Below are 23286 nucleotides of genomic sequence, written 5' to 3'. Positions count from 1 at the left end.
AGAATTTTCCCATATAACAATGAATATCCAAAGTGGTATTTACTGTTCAGTTCTTTCTGCCAGCTACCACTTTATAATAGACAAGGCTTTATAGTTTAGTTTCCAATTTTCTTTCTTACACTTTGAAATGGTGTGTCAAAGGCCTCCATCAACCCAATACACAACCAAGTGTGTTCTATATCTGGGATAAAGCAGCGTGGGTGGTATACTTTCCTCTGCTTCTTGAAGGTAAATGTGTGTGAGAGCTCCCTACATCTGCAATCTACTTATCAGATCAGAAAACAGGCTAAGAAAACATTTGAAACAGAAGACACTTGGAGTCACACGCTTACCTGCAGCTGCACTGGTGGATGTAATAGATGCAGAGGGTAAAGCAGAGTTTTGAATAGGTCTACCTGCATTTTCAGAGGGCAGAGAGCTAGTAGTAGAAGGAATACTCATCAAAGGCTGTGAGAGAAGAGACTGGTTCTTGTTCAGTATTTGGCTCCCTGAGAGAGCAGCAGATGGGTTCTGAACTTGCACTTGAACTTGAGACATGGTCACTTTCAACAAAAGTGAACAACTGCAGGTAAACAGCTTTCAGTGCAGGTTAATTCAGTGCTATGAAGTCTAAAGTTCTACCTGAAAGTTGTAAGGGAAAGAAAATAAAAAGATAAATTATAGAGGAGATATGTAATTGCCAATATTCAGTCAAAATTGGTGTCACCTACTCAACTATGATAATAGCCCCGTTTAGTACGTAGCTATGTTGATGTATTAGAAATGTGTCTCTCCTTGGTATCGAGTAAGGTTCACTAGCCTTGTGAATTTCTCATAGTGTTTTTAAATGACTTACAATACCCACATGCCCTGCATGTTCATTTACAAAGAGAATCGGCATGGTATGATAATGTTTATTGTTGAATATTAAGAATTATAAACTATAGCTTATATTTTAAAATGCAAATTAAAAAATATGAAGAGGTTTTCCATTGTATATGGGATATGGTAAAGGTTTCTGGTTTCAAAATGATAAGAAACTGAAAGCAAACTGGGTTTGTAACACCATTAACAGGTGAATGTAAAGTAAACACTGCTTCCATTTTAGGGCCATATGCTCAGACTGGCAACCTTAGAGCTTTCCTTTACATTAACTGAAGAAAGAGAAGAATTCCTCACTTTTCCTGTTTCTTTTTCCTTATGATGGTAAAAGATCTCTTTGTTTTCCTACAAGGTTTGTTTGAGATAGTCTCATTTATTTACAGATGCCAAACAAGAATTGCTGTACCCACATCAATGCTCGTGATCCTGAGAAATCACTTGAATAGCAAAGAACATTCTATAGTATTTCTATCATTAAAAGCAAAAGTGGAGAAGATGAAGAAGAGGAACAGATTTCAGACAGACGATTTTACTAGCATGGCATGTGGGGGTAGAGCCTGCGGAGCATAGATTGTTTACTGCATCTTGTAAGTTCCAAAGGCATTAATCCTAAATACATTTAAATGTCTTTACAAGTCAAAAATAAGGACAGTTCTGCTCATTTTCATAGTCATAGTTCAAAAAGCTGAAAATGTTTAAGCAAATCAAAAGTACTCAAAAATAACCGGTAAGCAACAAGGAATAGAAAAAGCCAACCAAAGCACAAACCAGCAAGCTAACAAATTAGAAGTTCTATTATAGAGTAATTTTTGTTACTTTATTTTTTAAGTCTCAAAGTGATTTTTAATTAATGCTGGACCTCTAGAAAGAGATAAATGACCAGAGCAATTAAGTTACTTGAGGAGTCCTGCCACACCCTCTCTTGCTGAGAGCAAAAAGGTCTACAAAGTTCAAAACAAGACAAAAAAACAAAAACAAACCTCAGCTAAACTATGACTTTGGTTAATAGAGGCATAAACATTACCTTATACAACAAAATTCTCCAATATTGCAGTTGTTCCTTACTTTTGAAATCAGAACAAAATAACAGAGGAGATGCACTTGAAGATCTAGGTAATGGTCTTAGGAGACAAGCTGCCAGTGTCAAGAAACAAGTCCAGAACCTTTCAGAAGTCAGCTATGACCTTGTTTCATTGTTCTTATTTCATTCAGCTGCCAAAATATAAACATTTCTCTCTCAATCTTCCCCCTCCTTCTCTTATTCACTCTCTCCCTCTCTTTCTAAACTCTGTCTTGAGGGCGTTTTTCTGAAGAGTATACTCACAACTTCACAACACCAACCACAGGTCACAGGTCAAAACGTAAGCCCAAAGCAAAGTGTTTGCTCCAGAGTCTACCTGCATCCAGAAGGAGCAACCCAACTCTGCCCTGGGTGGCTCTTGAGAGTCTGAGACTGAATGAACTAAATTTAGAAAGGGTGGGGCCCAAAGGGATCTCTTTTGGCTAATGTTCTCTACAGCAGGCCCACTGCCAGCATTTCCAGTCACAGACATAAATTCATAGGTTTTCTAGAAGATGAGAAAGGGAACAAACAAGTTATTAATTAAAACTGCCCCAAAAATGTTAAACCCAGGTACACCTGGAGGAGTTATGTCTTTAAAACAACTGGTTGAAACCAGTAGCTCAGAACAGTAAATAAAAAAATGTTTAAACCCTCCTAATAAGGCTCTGTATTTTACAGATTTTTAATTTCCAATATGACCAATAAAAATTCAACAACCAGTACTCATTTTTAGTCATTTACTAACTTAACATTTCTATGTGTCTTTAAGCCTGAAAAGAGAATCTGAAGCAGTAGTTCTGAAGAGGGGGCAATTTTGCTCCCCAAAGACTTTTGACAATATCTGGAGCCATTATTTAGTTGTCATATTTGGGGGATGGCAGATCCTATTAGTATCTAGTGGGTAGAGGGGCAAGCATGCTATTTCTAGTACATATATAATACGAATCCACAAAATAAAATCTTACTAATGTATTAAGCAGCTTATATTCTCCGACAGGAAAAGAAAACCCCTTTTTCATCTCAAAAGGCTCTACAACATTGATGCTAATATTTTACCCAAACAGATGCTCCTCCCTTAAGAGAAGCCAGGCAGCTATCATAGCTATAAATGGGGGGAAATATATGGTTTACTCACATAATTCAAAGAACATATAAAGTTTTTCATTACTGCTATCTATATAGTTCACAGAAGCATTCAGGAGAATCACAGAATTTCAGAGATATTACTTCTGTATAAATTTAGAACCTGTTGCTCAACAGTGCTCCATACTGAGATTAAATCCTTAAATGAAAACTTATCTTTTCCTTTACACCTGTCTTTAAGGATTGTTTTCCATCAGATAAATTAGGGACTTAAAAGAGATTAAAATGCTTTATTAGAATCTTCTTACAGAAGAACAATATTTCACACACAGTAAAATTAGGTTGAAAAGTTTGAAACACAGAGACTCCAGTTTTCCCCAGCATTGGAAACACCTTGACTGTTAAGCCCGTGTTGTGCTATTTCCCTGCCTCCAGCACAGACGAGAACCTTTAACCTCCTGGGTTTTTTTCCTATTTCAAGAGCTTGAGAAACCAACTCAAGAAAACATTTTCATCCTATTCTCAAATCCTAAATTTGTGGAGTACATATAAGAACTACGACATTAGGGCTTCCCTGGTGGCGCAGTGGTTGAGAGTCCGCCTGCGGATGCAGGGGACACGGGTTCGTGCCCCGGTCCGGGAAGATCCCACGTGCCGCAGAGCGGCTGGGCCCGTGAGCCATGGCCGCTGCGCCTGCGCGTCCGGAGCCTGTGCCCCGCAACGGGAGAGGCCACAGCAGTGAGAGGCCCGCGTACCACCAAAAAAAAAAAAAAAAAAAAAGAACTACGACATTATAAGGGGTGAGATGATAATTATGGGTACCTCTATAAAAGCATTTTTTAAAATTGTACATGATGTGCTAAAGGGTGATCAGGCACAAAATGCATATTCCTAACTCAGCAATGAATCTACCAAGACTGGGCCATACTGAGTACACAGTCTGAGAGATTTAATATACAAAAAGGCAGATCCTTCTAGAAACAGTTTACAGAAACACCTACAATACACTTAGTCCTAATCACTTTCAACTAACAGATTGTTAAATTGTTGCAGTATGAAATACCTACTTCAGCAATTAGGGAAGATCATTTTTAATATCCAATTTTTGTCAAGATTTACACATGACATAATGAAGTGTCTATACTTTTGTGCAATCAACACATCATTCCCCTTTGTAATAAGTGAAGTTTCCAAACAAGATGTGTTTTTTAAAAAACAAGAAGGAAGTAAGGGAGGGAGGGAAAAAGAAAGTCATCCCAATTCTGGACAAGCTTTTAAGATAGCCAAAACATTGCATGAAATATCTCCCCTTCTCTTCTTTATTATATCTTATATAGTATGGGTACACAGATACAAAAGAATATTCCAGTTCCTCACCATGAAAGAACATTAATAGTACCAACAGCAATTTTAGGATATATTTATTCACTATTCAACAAAAATTTATTAAGCATCTACTACATGTGAACCCTTTTATGGCAGACTGTACATTCTCAAGTGCTAGAAACTACTTGTTAAACTTTTCCTCAAAGACACAAGAAGAGCTCTTTAAGCAACCAACTGTACGTCTATTAATCTGTTCTCTATAGCTTCTGAGAGGCTTCACTCTCAGAGGAACTTTGTCAACAACAACAAAAAGTTAAGGAATAAACCACTTTTCCTATAAAAGCTTTGAAACACATCTAAAATACCCACATCATTCCCTTACATCCAACACTTACTTCCAAGATCCCTGTCCAATACATCTTTCTAGCTGCAATGTGGTTATGTTTTCTGCAAGTGAACTCACTCCGCCACCATACCACCCTACCTTCACCTCCCCCTACCAGCATCCACAATCCCGTCCCTTGGAAACAGCAATTCACTGACTCCAAATGTTATCCAAACACCTGCAGGTGGGGCAACCACAAGTACAGAAACATGGCAATCACTATCATCCTACATAACCATTTCCAAAAAGACAATGTCAACATCAAGCAAATAAATGTCCAACAGCAGGCCCATATATCAAATCACACAATAATAAAAGGTTCTTGAAAAGAAATATGACCAAACTACTTAAAAGAAAAAAAAAGACCACAATGTACTTGGTGCTCAAGAGAAAGACACAGGACAAACAACCATGATGAGGCACAATCACTCACAAGACAATAAAGTGAGTCAAAAATAATGCCTGGAAACAACCCAGACTGTTCGAGACCTTTGCATCCAATACAAGTGACTGATTGCAGCCCCCTCGCACACTTGGCCCAATGCCAAGTGGGCAATGGAGGATTTTCTTTCCACACAGATGTAACCATTAGGTGGTCCATTTAAAGAAATACTTCCTAAAAGAGAATTCATTATTAATTGTTCATCACAGAAAAACCATCACACCATACTGTGCACTAAAAGGGAAAAAAAAAAATTTACCTCTGCAGCCTAACAAGCTGCAAACCTTATTTTCTTTTCTAGGTTTGAAACGTTATCAAGTTCCCCTCTGCCCTTCCCTAGGAGAACTTCTTAAAAGTAACTCAACACAAACACTTATTATTTTTGTAAACATGGAAGTCTGGGTTTTGGTTTTTTTTTGGCCATGCCACGCAGCTTGTGGGATCTTAGGTACCCAAGCAGGGATTGAACCCAGACCCTCGGTAGTGAAAGCGCAGAGTTCTAACCACTGGACCGCCAGAGAATTCCAAAAATAGAAGTGTTTTTAAATCAAAATGAATATCTGTTTGTGATTTGCTGGTGACTGTTAAGAGTAATACTGTGTAACATATTCTTGAATAAGAAGGGGCTTGGTTCAATACACTTAACTGTCTTTTCTTTCAAAGAAAAAAAATTGTAGTCTGTAGCCATGTGCCATCTACGTAGAAACCAGCCTTGCTGCTAAGTAGCAACAAACAATGTTAAATCAGGTCAAACTTCTCAGTTGTGGCTTTCAGTTCTACTCCCAACTCAGATAGCAATTATATGCCCAACTCTTGCCAATCCACTGCTTGCTGCCTCAGTTTCCCCAAAGCACTCTGTAATACGCTCTTTGACAAAGCCTTAGTTGTAGCAATCTGAGAGCTAAAACACTGAAGGAATCCTGGTAACAGTTACTCGGTACTTTGAAAAGAAAAGCATTATACAAATTCAGTGTGATGAGTGCAAATCCATTCCCTGAGCTTTGTATAACTTCTCTAAATTCCTTATACATCAATTTCCTTATTCCCAAAGAAAGCAAGGGTTAATTTGTCTATTAATTACCACCTCGGAGATAGGGTATAATCATGTGCTTTCAGCCCTTAGAGGGAAAGTGCTAAAAAACACAAAGCAGTGTCAATGTTTGCAGTGTCCTGACAAAGGACTGTAAAATCCTGAACACTCTTACAGTAAAACGTTTTTGGTCGAGATGATCACAAGCAGTCAGTGGTAAACGGAACTTGTTTTCATTCACAACAGAAAACAATGTGGAATTATTTCCACAAGTTTGAAAACCAAGTTTAACATAAGCAATCTGTGAAATCAAAGGCAAACTACGGAAGTTTCTATGACCAAGATGCTACTGACCGAGTTATGTTTAACAACACCTCAGTGGTAAATTTTCATGTCTCTACATTTAAAGTGTATGGCAGTGCTGGCTAGAAGGTTTTACATTCTTGCCAACAATTTTCCCTGTACTGACTTTCTAATTAAATCTCAAGAGTAAAAAGAAATCAAACTGCATAAAATTTCTTGTTTCTCTAATACTATAGCCAGAAGTAAAAGTCATTTTCCACACAAATCACTGAAGAATTCAAAAACATTACAGATTATGAGCAGGCCTGAAATTACAGAGCCAAATTATGCGTACCTTAAAAACAAGCGCTCCAGCAACAATGTTGTTTTGGTTCAGAGAGGTTAAGTGGTTGGGAAACTCCTGGAAAATAAGAAACAATAGTAGTTTACTAGAGTAGATCTTTTTCTGAAAATGAAGATATATATTGCTAAAGTTTTGGGGAAACCTAAAATTTACAAGTAGGGAAGGAAGTTTCTGAAAGCATGATGTCATGGCTTGAAGCAGCACACTGCAGAGTCTACAAAAGAAACAAGTGCCTGGGAACTAACTGGATAAAAAGTGCTTTGCAGAGACACAAACATATGAGACAGTAAAAATTTCCTTTTTAAATCTTAATTACTTCCTGCTAAGAGAACTATGAATACCTCGGAGTTAATTTTTTAGAAAGGAACTGGAGGGAACTCCCTGGCGTTCCAATGGTTGGGACTCCGTGCTTTCACTGCTGAGGGCGTGGGTTCAATCCCTGGTCAGGGCACTACTAAGATCCTGCAAGCTGCACGGCATGACCAAAAAAAAAAAAGGAACTGGACATCATACACTGTCCAATCACACAAGCCTGATTTTTAAATTTGCAGTCTTTAACTCCTGATTAAATATTTTATTCATAAATGTCCTTACCATATGCTTGGTGATGCAAATGCAATTACATGGGAAAATTTACAAAAAGGAACTTGTACATAAATATTCTTATATTAAACTGCAAAATATGAAAAAGCACATTACCTCTAGTAAATCCAAATCATAATCATTCTTTAGAACTGGATTTCAGATGACATAAGAGTTTAACTCTCAAACTCTCAGGTCTCATTTATCTAGAGGCGCCCCTTCTGTAAACTGGCAGTAGTCAGTAACAAATAGAATTCCTTACCTTGAGATGCTTTTTGCATGTTTACAACATAAAGTAATTTTGCTCATTTCAGTTTCACACTGCTACTGTGACTTAGTAAACAATAAAAAGTAGCTGTTCACTGTCCAAATAATTTCAGAAATAAAATCATGAGCTTTAATTGGTTCTACAGTATTTTAACAACACAAATTCTTTCTGTAAATAGTACACTATACTAACAATTCTCCAATCTAGAACCCTACTGTTCCACAATCTCACCCATTCAAAAGACTAGCATGAATGGAAAATGAAAAGGCCTCTCTGCACAGCCCAAACGAATGTCTAAGACCACCTCATAGAGGCCATGCCTTCTGCCAGTGCGGGCTTCCCTCAATTCAAGCTCATCTAAATCTATGCTGAACGCTTGCGGCAGGTTTGGTTATCTAGTTTTCTAGTCCAAACCTGAAGTTTAAAAAATAAAATGTTAAAAAGGAGGTGCTAGAATCAGACAACAGTGAGAAACAACTCTAACAACTTAACAACAAAGAAAAAAAGGGGGAGGGAGGAGAAAAACAGCAGTCTACAACCCCATGGATTTCAAACATCTCAACACAACACAGGTGATAGCTGAGATTCATATAAACATTCACACTTCCATGAGCAAACTTTTTTTTAAATCCCCATTTCCAAAGCCATCATGATTATTACCAGTGTATCTTTATACCACTTACTTACTCCAAGCAGCAGCAGAGAAGAAAGACTATGGGATAAGCCCAAGTCCCTTTCTTTCCCACTCAAGAAACACACTAGAACACAAGAGAGTGAATTAAATTCATTGCTTTAGTCACTCAACAAATAATTACTGAACACCTACTAAACAGTAGGCACTATTCTGGGCACTAGGGAGAGAGGAGTACACAAATAAGATGTAGTCCCTTTCCTCATGGAATTAACATTTGTATAGGAATAACCTTGACTCCAACACAAACTTAAATAAGTAACTCACAGTGGCATTTTAATTAGTAGTAACATCATTTATAATACACATTACCTCATAACTAAAGAAGACACAAAAGAACATAAAAGGTCCCCTGCTGCAAGACACTGATTCAGAATAAGGGCAAACATGCTATGGCTTGGCTGTCTGGGTAAAAGGTAGAGAAAACTCTCGACTGGGGGTCTGAGTTTGGGTGCCAGCTCAGGTGCTCAGCTGAACTACCCTGAGCAAGTTACTCTGTAGACGTCAACCTTTTAATATATCAAATAGGGTTACCACCACCAATTTCATATGATTAACAAACAATAATCATATTATTCTTGGGTGGATGAACTGATAATGTAGGTGAAATGCTTATAAACTACGACAAAGTTAGCTAATAAACATCACTTTCTTAGGGTACACAGTAACCAATATTATAAAATAATATTAATAAATTATGTTCAAAACACACTATTTAAGAAAGAAAAAAAATGTAGCAAACTTAAAAAGAACCTCGTCCCCTCCAAAAAAATTTTGTGTACTTTATTCTTGATGTTTGGTGCTTAATAAATTCTGAGTTAACAGGGAAAATAGTTCCTTGGCAGTCCTCTAAATGTTCCAGACTGTAAAGGTTCACTCTACTACAAACCAAAAGGAAACTTATTTACCTGACTACATTTGACTGTCATCTAGGTAAAGGGTCATGGAGCCTCAATGAGCAGGTTAAACTGTGCAACAAAGAACATAAGCCTACAAGAATAATCAGACTTATCATTACATATAAATTATCTACTAACAGAGGAAAGGACTCCCTTGCATTTTGTACCAAATCACAACGGCACTGGCAGACAATGGTCCTATTCATATCAAGATGGAATTCGCAAGGGCAGAAAATTCATGTCTTAGTTAATTTTAATCTATAGAAAGCATGGACTTCAAAAGAGCAAAAATGTGCGAGAATCAGACAAGATCTAGGTAGATCATACAGCTCATGCCTGAGAGAAGCTAATATAGTAACACCTTAAGAAGCATTATCTGCTCATTTCATTCCCAGAAAAGACACATTTCCAACACCTTTTCATGATTAATGAGACACACTTATGCCTTGGTTGAGGTTAAACACAGAATGGAAACTCATATACCAAATCCAAACTCATAACCCCAAATCCAAAGGCACATTTAATTTCAGTGATCTTGCCTTTTAAGACTAGCCATAAGGGTTGCCCTGGTGGTGCAGTGGTTAAGAATCCGCCTGCCAATGCAGGGGACACGGGTTTGATCCCTGGTCGGGGAAGATCCCACATGCCGCAGAGCAACTAAGCCCACGCACCCCAGAGCCCACGTGCCGCAACTACTGAAGCCCGCATGCCTAGAGCCACCACAATGAGAAGTCCATGCACCACAAAGAAGAGTAGCCCGCTCCTGACACAACTAGAGAAAGCCGGCGCACAGCAACAAAGACCCAACGCAGCCAAAAATAAATAAATAAATATTTTTCAAAATGGCTGGGAAGCAAAGAGGGCAACAACCCTATAAAGTTAATTAGAGGCTTAGTTAACTCATTTCAGAGTAAAGCAGAATAATATGATTCTAAATAAACTAATTTTCAGGCTTCCCTGGTGGCGCAATGGCTAAGAATCCGCCTGCCAATGCAGGGGACACGGGTTCGGGCTCTGGTCCTGGAAGATCCCACATGCCGCAGAGCAACTAAGCCGGTGTGCCACAACTACTCAGCCTGCGCTCTAGAGCCCGTGAGCCACAACTACTGAGCCCGCGTGCCTAGAGCCTGTGCTCCACAAGAAGAGAAACCACTGCAATAAGCCCAGGCACCGCAAAAAAGAGTAGCCCCCACTCACCGCAACTAGAGAAAGCTCGTGTGCAGCCAACAAAGACCCAACGCAGCCAAATAAATAAATAAATTTATATATTAAAAATAAAAAACTAATTTTCTTGGCAACAACCTTGTCTACAGTTAATAAATCATTTTCAATAAACTTCATGAAAGATTATAGCAATAATTTAGGGGACAGCGTCCTTCAACACAAAGGCTAATGAAACATCCTCATGTCCATTTACCTCTAAGCCCCAACCCCAACCTTTGAAACAGCTTAAAAGTTTTAGTTTAATTTGACTATAGTAATCTGTCACAACAAACAAAAGGAAACTGAAAATCTTCAAACTATTTCAAGGAAATGATGAACAGCATTCATTTAAAAGACTGAGTACTACTGAGCCAGACTTTTTTCCAAATTGGTGTGAAGTCCTAGTGAACAAAATTCATCCTAACTGGTGGGCGGTAGAACTGGGGAGAAAGCACCCGTGACACGCAGAATAAATTACTCTAAACAAAAAGCACCTGAGAATAATTAGAGACACGTTGTGCTTCAGTGGAAAGAGCTCAGGACCCCACTCCAGTTACTTGGTCTCCCAGATGGGCCTCAGCACCTCAGCTATTAGGACCCTTCCTTTGCAAAGACGTTGGAGAGTAACACAAATACAACACAAAGCATCCACTTCAACCTCTGGCACAAAGGAAGAGCTCAGTGAACAGCAGCTTTTATATTATTAGATAAATTCAATTTGACCTTTCAGATTCCTTTGCTCCATCAAATAACTCTCACTCTGTAATCCTAACCTGGCACATGGTAAGAGTTTAATAAATAGTAGCAAATATTATTATCCAGCAGATTCACTGATCCTGTCCTCAGTCACAAATATAAACTTATAGTTACACACCACTTGTAAAAAAAAAACATTTTAAATGGGAATAGAGGACATGCTGACTAAAATCAACCCACACTCACTGGGCAACCAATTCTAACGCTACTTCAAATATAGAGACAATCTGATGAGCAACCACTCTGATTTTGGGAAGAGACCCCAGGGCACTTAAATAGATTTTCTTAGACTTTGTAGTCCAGCAGACATTTCAAAAAGCCTCTAGGACAATTATGACCTCTCTATTATAATACAATTATCTGTTTTGCTTCCATTACTGTTATTAACTCACAAAGTCATCACATTTTTCCAAATTAGATTCCAGATTAAACAGAAGCAGATGGGCTACAGATTTAATATTTAGAAGACTAATTTTTTTTTTTCTTTTTTTTTTCGGTACGCGGGCCTCTCACTGTTGTGGCCTCTCCCGTTGTGAGCACAGGCTCCAGACAGGCAGGCTCAGCGGCCATGGCTCACGGGCCTGGCCGCTCTGCGGCATGTGGGATCTTCCCAGACAGGGGCACAAACCCCGTGTCTCCTGCATCGGCAGGCGGACTCTCAACCACTGCGCGACCAGGGAAGCCCTATTAGACTAATTTTTAATTGAAAGCAAATACATTCTTGGATACATTTTCCTACTTTTGCTTTCAGTAAATTACTTTGAGGGAGCCCCCTGAATATACTCCTTTAACAAATAATTGAACATGTGTTATTCCAGAAAATATAATTAAGTCTGAAGAGAATTTGTTTCTACCTCCATTTATCTGGTGACATAAATCACTTTACATCAACCTTATTCACTAATATAGGAATGTAAATATTTTTTTAAAAATAAATAAGCTATTTGAAGTAATTTCCTCATTTTACCATTTTATTAAAATAAATAATTCTCTTTGGTAAAGTTTTTTAGTTCAGAGCATTAAGCTATCAGCAAAACATACCAAGCCATCCATCTAGTAGCATTTGTTAAGATCAACATAGCTGGGACTTCTCCCCTGGTGGTGCAGTGGTTAGGAATCTGCCTGCTAATGCAGGGGACACGGGTTCGAGCCCTGGTCAGGGAGGATCCCACATGTCGTGGAGCAACTAGGCCCACGCACCACAACTACTGAGCCTGTGGCTCTAGAGCCTGCGAGCCACAACTACTGAAGCCCGTGCGCCTAGAGCCCGTGCTCCGCAACAAGCCACCGCAACGAGAAGCCCATGCACCGTGACAAAGAGTACTGCCCATGTGCAGCAATAAAGACCCAGTGCAGCCAAATAAATAAATATAAATTTTTTTTTAAAATCAACATAGCTGCATATTTATAATCTTATCTCCTTATGTGAGAAGCAAGGATTTGATTAACATTATTCCAACTTCGTAATACGTGATGCGTAGGTAAGCACAGCTTGGTGCAAAAAGTTCTTTAAACAATTTCCTTTATCAGTAGTTGTGGTGCACGGGCTTAGTTGCTCCACAGAATGCAGGATCTTCCCGGACCTGGGATCGAATCCATATCCCCTGCATCGGCAGGCGGATTCTTAACCAGTGCGCCACCAGGAAAATATGACAAAAATATAATAAAAAGTATTTATTATGGGCTTCCCTGGTGGCGCAGTGGTTGAGAGTCCGCCTGCCGATGCAGGGGATATGGGTTCATGCCCCGGTCCAGGAAGATCCCACATACCGCGGAGCGGCTAGGCCCGTGAGCCATGGCCTATGAGCCTGCGCGTCTGGAGCCTGTGCTCCGCAATGGGAGAGGCCACGACAGTGAAAGGCCCGCGTACTGCGCCCCCCCCCCAAAAAAAAAAGGATGTTAAAAAAAGTTATAAGAAAATAAATAAAATTAACTGTGGTAGATATGCATGCTGTGTGCTAATGTCATAATTTACTTGGAAATGTATCAAAAAATAAAATGGATTAATGAATTAAAAGAGATGGACAGATGGAAGACATGTAATAAAGCAAATACAGTAAAATAATGGCAGAAAGTAGGTGCTAAATATAGAGGTGTACACTGAAATTCTTTAAACTTCCTTATGTGTGTGAAATTTTTCATAACAAAATGTTGGGGGAAAATAACCATAGCAAGTAACATGTCTTCTCATGGTTCAAACTCTACCCTACAAATTATATTTTTGGAATGGCATAAATAAAAACTGGTCAAAATCAAGCATTTAAGGAAAAGCTCATGCAGAAAATTACACCAGAAGCATTTTAACCACAAAGGTCTCTGTCACAAGAAGTTAATTTAAAACAATCTGTTATAGGTCTAGTGTGAAACAAAAATCTGTCATAAAATTCTCTAAACATTTTTTGGAGGTTAATTTGTGCTTTTATTTGCCAGTATAACTTAACTACAGTGGCCTGCAAACTTTTTGGATCTAAAAAATACATTTTACATGACAATCCAACAAACACACACATATATAACATATATACATATATATAAGTGAAACAAGTTCTCTAACATTTTTGAAGGCCACAAAATCCTATTCTGAGAGAAATAAAGCAACTCCAAAAGCTCTCATCTGAGGGGGAAGAATTTATATTTCCCCAAATTGAGCAAATGTTTGTCACTAAGTATGACATCAAATATGATCCAGTTTGGAGGTTCATAAACAAGGCTCCTAGAATTTTGATTGATGACATTCTACAGAAAGATATGTTTTTCATGAAAGTTCCATCTTTATGCTGGTGAATTTCACTCTTTCTTACTCCATCTAGTAAAAGGGCATCAGAGAAAACTGTCCCACAAGCTGAGACCCACTCTGTGTCGCCTTACATTGTCACTGTCATATTGGGGAGAAGCTGTGGATGTAGCAGCACAGTGCAGCCCCATGCTTAATGATTATACCCAGAACGTTAATGGGTTAGACCTCAAGAACTGGGGGAGGGGGGGAGTTCCATGCCTCATGCTCATTTCTAAACTTAAGATAATCTGTATGTAAATAGGCTTTCTGGCTGAATCTTAAAAGAGAGCACTTCAGTCTGAGCAAACTGTATTAACGGTAACAATTCCAAAGACTTAAACGTTTTACTGAAAGCCTACTGGGAAGCACTGAGCATTTTTTTAAATAAAGTACATATTGTGTCCTTTCTTAGATGCCAAATTGGTTGGGTTTTTTTTTTCCCCCTAACGTTAAGAGGTATGCATATTCCTCCTCATCTCCCAAGTTGTAATAACTAAAACATAAGTTAACTGTAACTGATCAAGCTCAAAAGTAAACCTACACAAATGAAATAATGACATTACAGGTCTACAAGTTGAAAACTGTTCATGACCAGAAATTTCTAAAGCAACAATGACAAACGTAATAGTCCTGTCAACTTCCATTCTAGGAGAGATCTCTTTTTAGATGAGAAAGAAAAATATGAACATTTATGCTGTGAATTCATTCATATTTACAAAATTGGTTTGTAAATACAGCAGATTGGGGGGGCGGTCTTTAGAAAATAATTCTACAAGTTTTGAAATCAAATATCTTTTGCTTAATTCTTAACCTAAGGTGACAGCAGTATATTTACACAACTACTGTAAAGAAACTTTGCAAGTTTCATTATGAATTATTAACTGTATTTTAACACAAAGTTATTCTCCATCAAAAGTGGTTTCATGGGTAGGCCTCCACCAAAACAGGATTAGGTATATCTGTATTTCTGATTGCTCCTCAATTATAGTCATTAATAGCTCAAAAATTGTTGCTCTTGTACACAAAGAAGCAAGGCAGCATCCTGGATATGACTTTGAGGGGGATAAGGATTTTTTTTTCTTCTGTAATCATGCATAAACAGAGATAAGAAGCCCAACAAACCAAACAAAATGAGAACTATGATTCCACTAGAAGTAAATTTTGTGACAGGTTAAGAGTCTGGGGCAATCTGGTAAAATTATATGATATTCAGGATTTATGTCAAAATAACCCAGTTTGGGGGAGGGAGTACTACATGAAACAAGATGGACCTTGGCTATGAGTTAATAATTATCAAATCTGAGTGACCAGTTCAGGGGGGTTCTCTATACTACTCGACTTTTATATGTTTTCCGTAAGAGAAAGTTGTTCAAAATTAGATTATTGACTGAAATGTTAAAACATCATTTCCCTAACACTACTGTTTTTGATATGGCGGAAGACATGCTTTGTACTGCTTCTACAGCTGTTTGCTTAGGTGTTTTTAGAGTCATCCAAACAAAGACTTTAAACTATTTCTTGATGGTAAGACTGTGTCAGAAAATTCCAGGAAAATGTCAAAAACAGGGAGGCCACTTTGCATCCTGTGTGTTACTGAGAGATGGGTGTAAATCAAAAGAGTTTAAGTTCAGTAAGGAAATTTACTACCTAAAACAATGCTATGACACAGGAGGATCAGTCAGTAGAGCAAACACACCCTCCTTCCTCTTTTGTAAATTTGAACCTCCATAAATTGAATTTCCTTAATGAAGGGTACACCTATACAACTAAGAACAGAATTAAAACAAACTCAGTATCTTTAAATAAAGTTGCTGTTTTAAAAATCCCACCTGTCACCAGGATGACTGAAACTACCCCCTCTACAATCCCACTGTATTTTTAGTTTTTACTTCAAGCTGCAACGTAATCTATTGACTACATCTGGTAAGCACACTGATTCCTGAAAGTCCGAAATCAACCAAAAATCTGGTGTAACTCTTTTTCCACCACCCTCTGAACAATTAAAGCTACAAGCGGAAGAGAAGAGTGACCTTAAAAACGTCCCCACAGCAAGAGAACAGAGGTAGAACAGACTGAAGCACACATCTTCGCCCGAACAGAAGAAAACTTCCACATAAGCATTACTGCGACACGGAGGTGGGGCAAGGGCTTAAAAGGAAAGTCGGCCAACGGGGACGGAGGGAATAAAAGCAAAGCTGCCGTGAGAAAAAGTCAAAAGTTAGAAATGCAGCGGCAAAAAAAAGACAGACAACTTTTCCAGCTTCGTACACCCTCCCTCCAGAGCCTGACACACAGCAAGTGCTCCAGAAAGGTTTGCTAAACTCAAGGAAACTTTCCCAGAAATGGAAAGACAACAGAAGCGGATGATGGCAGGAAAATGGACAGGTTGCTCATACGGAGGGAGCTGGTGAAAATCCTGCAGTTGACTCAGCGGAGGACGTGGAAATAGCAACACTATCTTTTACAGACTGCCTACTTACAGAGTGTCCCAATTAAACGTACGCCCCTTTCAGCTGTGAACCACCCAAAACAATGCCCCGGCGCTGGCGGTGGGCACAATGCTGAACGTTTCTGCCTCTAAAGAAACCCAAACGGCTACGTAGTTCAACTTTGGTCCACTCTACCCATTAAGTTATACCTTAATATCATGCTAATAAATTATGCAGTTTATTGGGACACGCTGTGCGTCTGGCACTCTGATAAGCACTTCATACGCCCCATTTCACTGAACCTTAACAGCCTTCAGAGGCAGGGACGGCATTAACCCCTTTTTCTAACCAAAACACAAAGACTTCAAGTGACTTGCCGAAAAGGACAGGTTTGGGATTTGCACCCGCGCTGGACACCTGGGCCGTGTGCTTAACTATAACGCTACAGGCCCAGCTGGGGAGATTTAGGTGCTCCGGCCCGCAGGGACTTGAAGCGGGGATTCCCCCCGCCCCCGCCCCGGGAATAACTTCGGCATCGCCGCACAAGAAAAGGAATGAGGAAAGGCGGCGTGGCACCTGTTTCTGGGCCCAGCAACGGGTGGAGGAGCTAGGGACGCCCAAGGTCCAGGCCGCGGGGCGCCCCGAGGCGGGGGTCGCGGGAGAACCCGGCTCCTCCGGGAAGGCCCCGCGGGCGGGAGAGAAGCCCGGGGGAAAAGGCCGAGCGCGCTGGCCCGCCGAGGCCTAAACCCCACCCGCCGCCCACCTCCCAGCGGCCGCGGCGCCCGCGCGGGCCCCGCCAGGCCTGGCCCTGCCGCCTCACCTGGCCGCTGCCCCGAACTCGTCTCCCGGCCGGCAGTCCTGGGCGGCGTCGGAGGCGACGGCGAGGAGGGGAAGGAGGAAGGAAGAGGAGGAAGGGACGGCGGGAGGGAAGAGGCGGAGTGGCCGCGGAGGAGGCGGGCGCTGCCGGGCCGGGGGTTAGAGGAAAGGGGAGCCGAGCCAGACGCGGCCGCTACCGGTACAAACACTGAAGAGCCGCTCCGGCGCCCGCAGCCCGGCAGGAAGTGACGGGGGAGGGGCCTGCGCCCGCCCCCGGCCCCCGCCCGCCTCCATGCCCAGCCCCACCCGCGGCCCGGACCACAAGTCCCGGCGGGCCCTGCGGCGGCGCCTGCGCTCGCAAAGGCACGCCGGGAGCCGGGCTGACCCTCGCTGGTCGCGCCTGAGCCTCCTAGGCCTGCCCTGGGCCCCGAGGCCTGCTGGGAGTTGTAGTTCTACTAGGAGTTGCAGGCTGCCCGCTAGACGCGGACGCTGGGGCTTCCTTCTTTTCTCCTTGCGCTTCATTCTTCCCTTTTTCCCTTTCCCTATTCCTCTTCTCCGGCCTTTGTTACCCCTTTCTCTCCTTCCCTCAATTCCTCCTTTCGTAAGTGTTTATTAAACGCCCGCTACTTGCAAAGCACTGCTCGAAGAGCTGAGAATATAGTGGTGATAAGAGAGACAAAAATCCCTGCCCTCATGGAACTTAGGTTCTAGTGAGGGTGAAACACAATAAAATCAGTAACTTTTATAGTGAGTTAAAAGGCAAGATGTGCCACATTGCTATTTCTTTCACCCAATTCTAGATAAACTAAGTAGTTTTTTGTAGCCCTCTTATGAGAGATTGCATTTTGGGCGTGGGGAATGTTGACCCTCTAGAATCACACTCAGCAAAGAATCATACACGCGTTGTGGTAGGTTCAGGGAACAGTGAGTGAAGGGACTGAAGATGTCCAGGCAAGCTCTCTCTTGCTCATTCTAGGACTGCTTCCCCACTATTTAAAAATAGTTTCTCTCTCTCTCTCTCAATATCTCTCAATTTAACTCCTGCTCAATCTTCCTTGCCAAGGCTATATAGTTTAATTTGCATAAGTTCATGATATGAAATGTTGTGGCTGACGGGGCCACTCCAAACAGTGCTTTGGGACCTTGCCCCAGCCTTGGAGGACTCTCTTCTCTGGACCAGGCAGGCCTCCTTACTTTGCTCCTTATAAAATACATGGAGACTGAATTTCAGGGCACCAAAAACAGGCAAAGGAATTTCACTGTCCATTGAGTGCCCGTCTAAGACAGTACTAAGCAACATTCAGATATTGTCCAGCCCTCTGCTAAAGGTGAATTTTTTTCTAACTTCCAAGCAATCTGGATCCCATACATCACTTGGGTAAAGGAGCAGACACAGAGGGGTTTCCCTAAACCCAAAGCTGAGGTCCTTGCACAATCAGACAATCTCTTCAAAGGTTTAAAGGTAGAAGGAGGTGTTCTGACCCATTTTACTATCACCCTTGGGCACCCAAATGATGGGCCTATGACTTCTAGTCTCAACTTTCTTCCCTCCTTCCATATATTGATGGGAGATCTCTCTTTTCCTTCTCTAACCCAGTCTTTGGATTTTATCCTATGACTTGGGCCTCAACACAGCTGGGCCTTAGTTTTCCTCTTAGTTAAATGGGAACAATAATTTCCTGTTTTATCCAGGGGTCATGAGAATTAGTAGAGTTTGATGACACCCTGTCTGAACTTCCCCATCTAAAGAGTGATAGGACGCTCCTTAGTGGAGTCCTAAGTGTGCTGCTCTGAGCAACCAAGGCTATTACATGCTCTTGGTTTATTTGTTTTTTGTTTTTGGCTGCTCCTCGCAGCACACAGGATCATAGTTCACCGACCAGGGATTGAACCTGTGTCCTCTGCAGTGGAAGCATGGAGTCCTAACCACTGGCCCTCCAGGGAATTCCCTACCTGCTCTTGTTAGTGACTGATCACACGTCATCCTAGGGAATCACTTGTTCTCAGAGCACTGCCTTCCCCTCCCTCTCCCATTCCCTGGTAACCACTGATCTTTTAACTGTGTCCTGCAGTTTTGCCTTTCCCAGAATGCCATATAGTTGGAATCATGCAGATTGACTTGTTTCACTTAGTAATATGCATTGTATGTATGTGGCCTTCATGTCTGGTTATTTCTCTTCTTTCTCTCTCTCTTTTTTTTTTTTTTTGGCCGCGACGCACAGTTTGTGGGATCTCAGTTCATCGACCAGGGATTGAACCCAGGCCATGGCAGTGAGAGCACCGAGTCCTAACCACTGAACTGCCAGGGAACTCCTGCCTCCATGCTTTCTCATGGATTGATAGCTCATTTCTTTTTCTGTTTTTTGACAGACACATTAACTAAGAAGAAGCATAATCTTTAGATAAAAATCAACTTCTCACAGGGTTTTTATGAGCTTTGCATGTTCCATTCCTTATCACAAACACATATATAATTTGCCTTCTGGCAAGGAACACACAGGATTTAGTGTAACTTAATGGCCACAATATCTTACTTCCACCTGCTTCCTAAAGAAAAATAAATAATTCCTAAAAAATAATAATCATTATTTTATTATTAAGCAAGAGTCAACAAGCATTCTGGCCCTTGGAATAGATTTTGACTGACAGTATCTAGGTACAAACAGAGAAAAACAAATCCAAGTGACCCACTCCTGAATCCCAGCCAGCCCACGGCTAACCTATGCCTCAGTTAAATACAATTTCTTGGTTACACAAAGTGAGAGTTCAGAGTTGTTCTCAGAAAACAAGGAGCATTAAGTCTTCAGGTGGTTGTTGTTTTTCTTTTCTCTCTCCTGGGTTTTTAGTTTTAATTAGTTGCTATCACTTTAACACACACATAATAATCTGGGTTTGTGTCATCTCCTTAAAAATGAGGCAGGGACTTCCCTGGTGGCGCAGTGGTTAAGAATCCACCTGCTAATGCAGGAGACACAGGTTCCAGCCCTGGTCTGGGAAGATCCCACATGCCATGGAGCAACTAAGCCCGTGAGCCACAACTACTGAGCCCATGTGCCACAACTACTGAAGCCCACGCACCTAGAGCCCATGCTCTGCAACAAGAGAAGCCACTGCAATGAGAAGCCCTTGCGCTGCAACTAGAGAAAGCCCGCACACAGCAACGAAGACCCAACGCAGCCAAAAATAAAATAAAATAAATTTTTTAAAAAATTAGGCTGCACAGAGCCTGCTGAGTGGTAGCTGTGCCCTAGAGATGGGTACTTATATTTCACCACAGTCCCCACCCTGCTCGCATCTCTCATTTATGTTACTTTACTGTACCTGTTGATATTTGAGTTTGCAATGCCTGGCTTACTGTGTAACTGCGTGGACTGAATGCTGGTCAATGGAGCTGAAGACCTGTCAGAAAGACAGTGAAAGAATCTCCAAATACAACTGTGATGAGTATCGGAAGTAAAGGCACCTGGTGTTATGAGGGCATTATGAAACCCTGGGTTCAGGGTTTAAGGATGGAGCATCCAGAAACACTGTATAGCTTTAGCAAAGATCTGAAGAGACACATTGGTGGTAACTAGGCAAAAGCAGTGCAAGTGTTCCAAGTAGAAGGGAAAGCATGTGCAAACCCCTGTGGTAGGACACGTGGCCCAGGTCCCAGTTACTATACTACAAAACAAACTGCTCCAAAATGTAGTAGTTTGGAAGAACAGCGATCATTGTATTCTCTCTAGTAGATCTGTGGGTCTGGAATTTGGAGAGAGGTTGGCTAGGTCCTTCTAATTTGGGGGTCTCTACTGTGGAGTGGACCACTGGGGGACAGAGTGCCTGGGTGCTAGCTGGGCCTCTCTCTCTTTGGGAAGCCTTAGGGCCTATCCATGTGGTCTCTGAATGGGCTACTTTGAGCTTCCTCACAGCATGGCAGCCTCAGGGCTGTCAAATTGTTTACGTGGCAGCTGAAGACTTCAAGAGTGTGTATCCCGTAGAGCCAGGCAGAGCTGTTGTACTACCTTATGTGACCTAGCCTTGTACGTAACATAGAGCCACATCATAACAGACATACAGAACAATGGAAAGAAATAAGCCTACATATTTACAATCAGTTGATCTTTGACAAAAGTGCTGGACATATGCAATGAGAAAAGGATCCTCTCTTCAGTAAATTAGTGGGAAACTGAATATTCACAAGCATAAGGAAGAAATTAGACTCATATCTCACACTACCACTGTAGTTAATTGGCTACAAGCAAAACACAAGCCAGTCCAGATCAGGGTAGGAGAATTAGACTCTGCCTCCTGATGGCGAAGTGGAAATGGAGTTTAGAGGAAAGTCAGGACTGGAGACACAACGTATGAGGGAGTAGCATTTGGGAGGTAATTGAAGCCTTGTGTGTGGATGTTAATGGATGTTAACACCTGACAATTATCTCTGCTCCAATCTCATAGCCCCTTAGCAGAACTTTGCACCCTTATAATTATTCAATTATTTGCTGAGTTTGCTCTGTTTGGCTAGAACTATGTGATCAACTTTCATGAGGGCAGGGACTCAGGCTGTCTTGGTCACCATGGTGTCCCTGACCCTCAATGTGTGTCTGGTACACATAAATTTCCATCAGCTGCTGAAGAACCACAGCCTCTCTTTCTCTGTTGGCGTCTCTAAAAAACAAGGAACACCTGTAGGATTGATTGGCATATGTCAAGGTCACCTATAGTATGTGTTGCAAGGGGAAGCAGGTTGAGAACTACTTGCTAGTCTAGGTAATTCTCAGGATTATTTAAGATAGTGTGATCTCCTAGGGCTATTTCAGAAATCTTAGGGATACAACAGAAGATATAATGGAAGACTACATTTCCAAAGATATCTTTTAAAATTCCTAGGAATAAACTTTACAATAAAGATTCACAATCTATGTGAGGAAAAAATTCGATTCTGCAGAAGGACACAGAAAAAACTGGAACAAACAGAAATATAAGCTATGTTCTTGGCTAGCAAGGCTCCATATCACTAAGGTATCAGACAGTTGGTGAGATTTAATCTAGACATTTAATGAGAGCCCAAGAAAAACACAAACAGGATTTTGTTTTGGAACTAGATGAGCCATGTCTAAAATTCTTCTGGAAAAATTAACAAGAAAACATTTCTGAAAACGCCTGACCACGTAGTGAACATATTATAAAGCCTTATTAATTATGACTATTAGGTGCTAGTACCTAATTAGTTCCACAAATCAGTGGAAGAGAAGAAAAATTCCCAGAGAGACGCAAATACATGTAGACATTTAATATTCAACAAAGGTGGTATTTCAAATTGGTTAAGATAAGATGGATTTCATTCAGTAAGAGGTTTGGGACATCTATGCAGCCTCTGCAAGTAAAAAACAGTTACATACGTACTTCATATCTTATACCTGGAAAAATGCCGAAAGGATCAAAGATTTAAATGGAAAGAAGGAAACCATAAAAGTACCAGGAAAATCCCTGGGTGAATTCTTTTACAGCCCTGAAGTGGAGAATACCCTTTTAACTATAACACAAAATTCAGGAGCCTTAGGGGAAAAGATAAATAAAAACACAAAAAATAATCATGTGAAGTAAAAAGACAAATGACAAACTGGAAATAGAATTGCATCTCAATTATGGAAAAGGCAAATTTCATAACACATTAAAAGGACCTAAGAAATGGGGGGAGGGGAATTAGATGAAGATGGTCAATATGTATAAACTTTCAGTTAACTATAAGGAAGTACTAGGGATATAATGTACAACATGATAAAGATGATTCATGCTGCTGCACTTTATAAATAAAAGTTGTTAAGGGCTTCCCTGGTGGTGCAGTGGTTAAGAACCTGCCTGCCAATGCAGGGGACATGGGTTCAAGCCCTGGTCCAGGAAGATACCACATGCCTTGGAGCAACTATGTCCGTGCGCCACAACTACTGAGCCTGCGCTCTAGAGCCCGCGTCCCACCACTACTGAAGCCTACGCGCTTAGAGCCCGTGCTCCACAAGAGAAGCCACTGCAATGAGAAGCCCTCTC

The 23286-nt window shown here is 41.0% G+C and overlaps 1 protein-coding gene across 26 annotated transcripts in view; it reads right to left on the bottom strand.

The window, feature by feature from the left end:
- Positions 1-23286, bottom strand: part of STAU1 (staufen double-stranded RNA binding protein 1) — an 88347-nt gene that overhangs the window by 42200 nt on the left and 22861 nt on the right. For 10 of the 26 annotated variants that reach the window (XM_059036040.2, XM_067012032.1, XM_059036041.2 and 7 more), the window contains exon 1: positions 333-621. In XM_059036040.2, the coding sequence (XP_058892023.1) occupies positions 333-537 (205 nt within the window). In that variant the 5' untranslated portion in view covers positions 538-621. Of the gene's footprint in view, positions 1-332; positions 622-6827; positions 6894-17260; positions 17563-23286 lie in introns of those variants that run through there. The other 16 variants (XM_067012043.1, XM_067012038.1, XM_067012039.1 and 13 more) reach the window with 10 other exon arrangements.

This window comes from Kogia breviceps, chromosome 14 (genome assembly GCF_026419965.1).
Source record: "Kogia breviceps isolate mKogBre1 chromosome 14, mKogBre1 haplotype 1, whole genome shotgun sequence".
Classification (NCBI taxonomy): Eukaryota; Metazoa; Chordata; class Mammalia; order Artiodactyla; family Physeteridae; genus Kogia; species Kogia breviceps.
Note: the sequence above shows the minus strand (reverse complement) of the source record. Positions and strands in the feature narration are given on the sequence as shown.